Source organism: Festucalex cinctus, chromosome 11 (genome assembly GCF_051991245.1).
Source record: "Festucalex cinctus isolate MCC-2025b chromosome 11, RoL_Fcin_1.0, whole genome shotgun sequence".
NCBI lineage: Eukaryota > Metazoa > Chordata > Actinopteri > Syngnathiformes > Syngnathidae > Festucalex > Festucalex cinctus.
In genome coordinates this window covers 26661097-26664187 of record NC_135421.1, presented here as the reverse complement: position 1 = coordinate 26664187, position 3091 = coordinate 26661097, and the positions used below count along the sequence as shown (strand labels likewise).

At 43.1% G+C, this 3091-nt stretch overlaps 1 protein-coding gene across 5 annotated transcripts in view; it reads right to left on the bottom strand.

Annotated features, from left to right (window-relative positions):
- Positions 1-104: 104 nt before the first annotated feature.
- Positions 105-3091, bottom strand: part of LOC144030456 (disco-interacting protein 2 homolog A-like) — a 72175-nt gene continuing 69188 nt past the window's right edge. For all 5 annotated transcript variants that reach the window (XM_077536779.1, XM_077536780.1, XM_077536781.1 and 2 more), the window contains one exon: positions 105-3052. In XM_077536779.1, coding sequence (XP_077392905.1) covers positions 2800-3052 — 253 coding nt within the window. In that variant the 3' untranslated portion in view covers positions 105-2799. The remainder of the gene's footprint in view (positions 3053-3091) is intronic.

Sequence of the window (3091 nt, the reverse complement as noted above, 5' to 3'; positions counted from 1 at the left end):
TTAGGTCATGAACTGTTTTGACGACAAAAGGCACCACTCAGCATTGCTCTGAAGTCACCATTTGAGGTGGATGTGTCCCTAAACAGATTGTTTGACCACAACAATTTTAAGTTAAAATTGTTATTTTATTCATTAAGAAATCGTGTTATGAAAATAATGACACCTTACCGTATAATGGACAAAATGTATTTCCACGTTAACAACACACGTGAAATCTTTGCAGTCACCTGCGCAGAACGGTCCTCTGCTACTTTGTTTGCTTCCTGTTCATTTGTCCTATAAAAAGATAGACTTTGTGTATCCTTTTCCTCGCAATCGAGTCCATCTCAAGATTGTTTGCGAGGGACAATTTCACATATTGAACAGATTTCAGTCTTTGTGTTACGTCTCCCCGCGTCCACTAGTCGTTTACATCAAACCTGTACATACTTGCAGCATGCTCAAGGCCTGTTTCTGAGGCAAAGAAGCAGAAGAAAAAAAAAAAAAAGAAAAAAAAAGTCACGGGAATCCTTACATGCAACGGAGGCTATCTATCACTCGACCTTTTGGCACTGGAAACAAAAGTTGTGAACACTGTGCATCAAACTGCCTTTTGTACAATAACGCACACATTTATCACAGTTGGTAGTGTGGACAAGAAAGTATACTACACGCAAAAAGTTCAGGATGAACCTCAAAGCACTATGACCTGTACAGGTCAACTTAATTCGAACTTCTTTAAACTTTTGATTTCACATGTCCATCCACTGGTCAAGTTTAGAGGTCAACTTAAGTTCATCTGGAAGGTGCATTTTAGCTTCAAGCTTAAACATTTCTCGACAATCGTAATGTTATATTTGACCTCACTCCAAACATGACAGTCTGATTAATACGGCATTTGTGGAATATGAGTTACACTTGCTGGCCACTGAAGACGACGTCACGGTTGCTCAGGCAACGACCAATCACAGCTTAGCTTCAGAAAACAGGCGAGCTGTGATTGGTCGTTGCCTGAGCGTTAAGCAACTGTGATGTCATCTTCAGTCGACAGCAAGTGGCAAAATGGCCGCCTTCTGATATTGATTAACAAACTGCTGGATTTTGCTACTTAACTCATGTTCCACTAACACAATATTAACCAGAATGCTATATTTAGTACTCAAATTCCTCAAATTTTATCCCAAATTCAGTATCACTTTTTGTGTGTAGTGTAATGGAGTGCTTTGTGATTTGGTGATTGATCAAATATGTTCACATTTGCCACACTGTGGATGTAATAGGAATAAGAAGTTATTTTCAGGGGGTCTTCAATTTGTGACAGTATCGACATAAGTTTTTTTGAGCGAAGTGGAGGCACAGCACACTCAATGACTATTATTTTACACGCATACCGACAATTGTTTTAATTTGATTTTTTTTCTTCCTTCACTTCAAAGTCAGCAGCGGTCCGATTAGAAATGTTATCCTGCGGCATGGACGTGGCTTAAGAGTACATCTCCTATTCCCCTCTGCTTGAAAAACGGTAGTAAATATTAAACATGCTTAATATTTACCCTGGCAAATCCTTACAGGTGAGGTCGGCACAGAGTTGGGGCGAGCCTCAAGCTCTGATTGTGGTCAAGACGCAGCACTTACTAATAAGGCGACCTGGAGCTCAAATACAGGAGGTCGTTGTTGCTCGTCTCCCAAGTCATTCCTCACAAGTTCACAACTGCAATGTAGTTAAATGTTACTTTATGCATTAAGTAAGTCAAGCCTTTTCTATTATGTACACTATTTATGACTTACAGTTGCATTCATGTAAGGCGGTGCTGCCCTATGAAAGGAAATCCGGCAAAAAACTGAAGACCCCCTGTCCCTTCCTCTCTGTCCGACAGCTGCCAAACTGGACTGAATGAAATTCTAACAGAGTTAAGGCATGGTCACCACGTCCTTCCAAAGCCACAATCTTTACATCAGTCATATTGCATTGAGTTTACTTAGAAAAGTGAGCGAATAAAACAAATTTTGAGTTGAGCCAGGACATTTGTCATAACACAGGGAGAACAATCCATGAACTGTTTCCTAAAAATGTGGTGTGCAATTGTTGACAGGCAAAAAAAAAAAAAATGGAGTGCACGGCTTGGCTGCAACCTGCAGGGGCGCTGTTGATACAGTCAACTTGTTTGTGTCCTGAAGAAGAGAAAAGGGAAGTTGAGCTACTTTGACACAAACCTCCACTATGGCACAACTCTTCCCAGTATTATTCTGCAAAACTGGTGTCCATACAGGAGCAGAACATAAAAAAAAAAAAATGCCTGTCAACTTTAGCGGATATGAAGCCAACATGCCCCTGCTCAAATGCCAGGTTTTTGCGATATACAGTATAACATGAGGCCAAAATAAATATTTTCCAAACCTTCACCACAAATGGGACATATATATGTTCTAGTAGGCTTTTCATGACATTTCTGTAGTCATCTTAAATCAGCTCTGTTATCGTTGAAAGGTTTTTGTCAGGACATTGGTACATAACAATTTTCAGGGCATTAAATATACAATGGGACACCTCATCGAGTGGAGAAAATGTGGAATAGCGTTAACTTCTCCTCACCAAAAGCTGGCATTTAACAAGGGTGTGTGGACTTTTTATATCCACCACACCTGGTGGACTGAGCTACAAACCCTCCTCCAACTCGGTCGTCGCCACTCTCTGTTAATTACTGCAACATGTGCCAACGGTGACGGCTGGGGACATAACAGAAGAGAGCGCTTCCGGTGTCACTCCTGGCCCGCAGCGGACAAAACGCTCCGGTGCGTGAATGGCGAGGAATCAGCGCGTCACATGTTGTACGCCACGTATATGGGGTCCAGTTGGTCGGCCAGGAAGCCGTCTCGCAGGTGCATGCGTTGCTTCTCCCCTCTGGAGTTGATGGGGATGACGCCGGGGTCCACCACCACCACCACGCCCACGATGAGGTAGTGCTCCTCCAGCACAACGTTGGTGACCAGGGCCACCAGGTCCAGGGCCTCTTGCTCGGAGCCCTCCAGCTCCACCACCACCACGAGCAGGTTGGTCCAAGTGAACACGGCGCTGTACGCCAAACAGGAAGCAGGTTAATGTGTATGACGG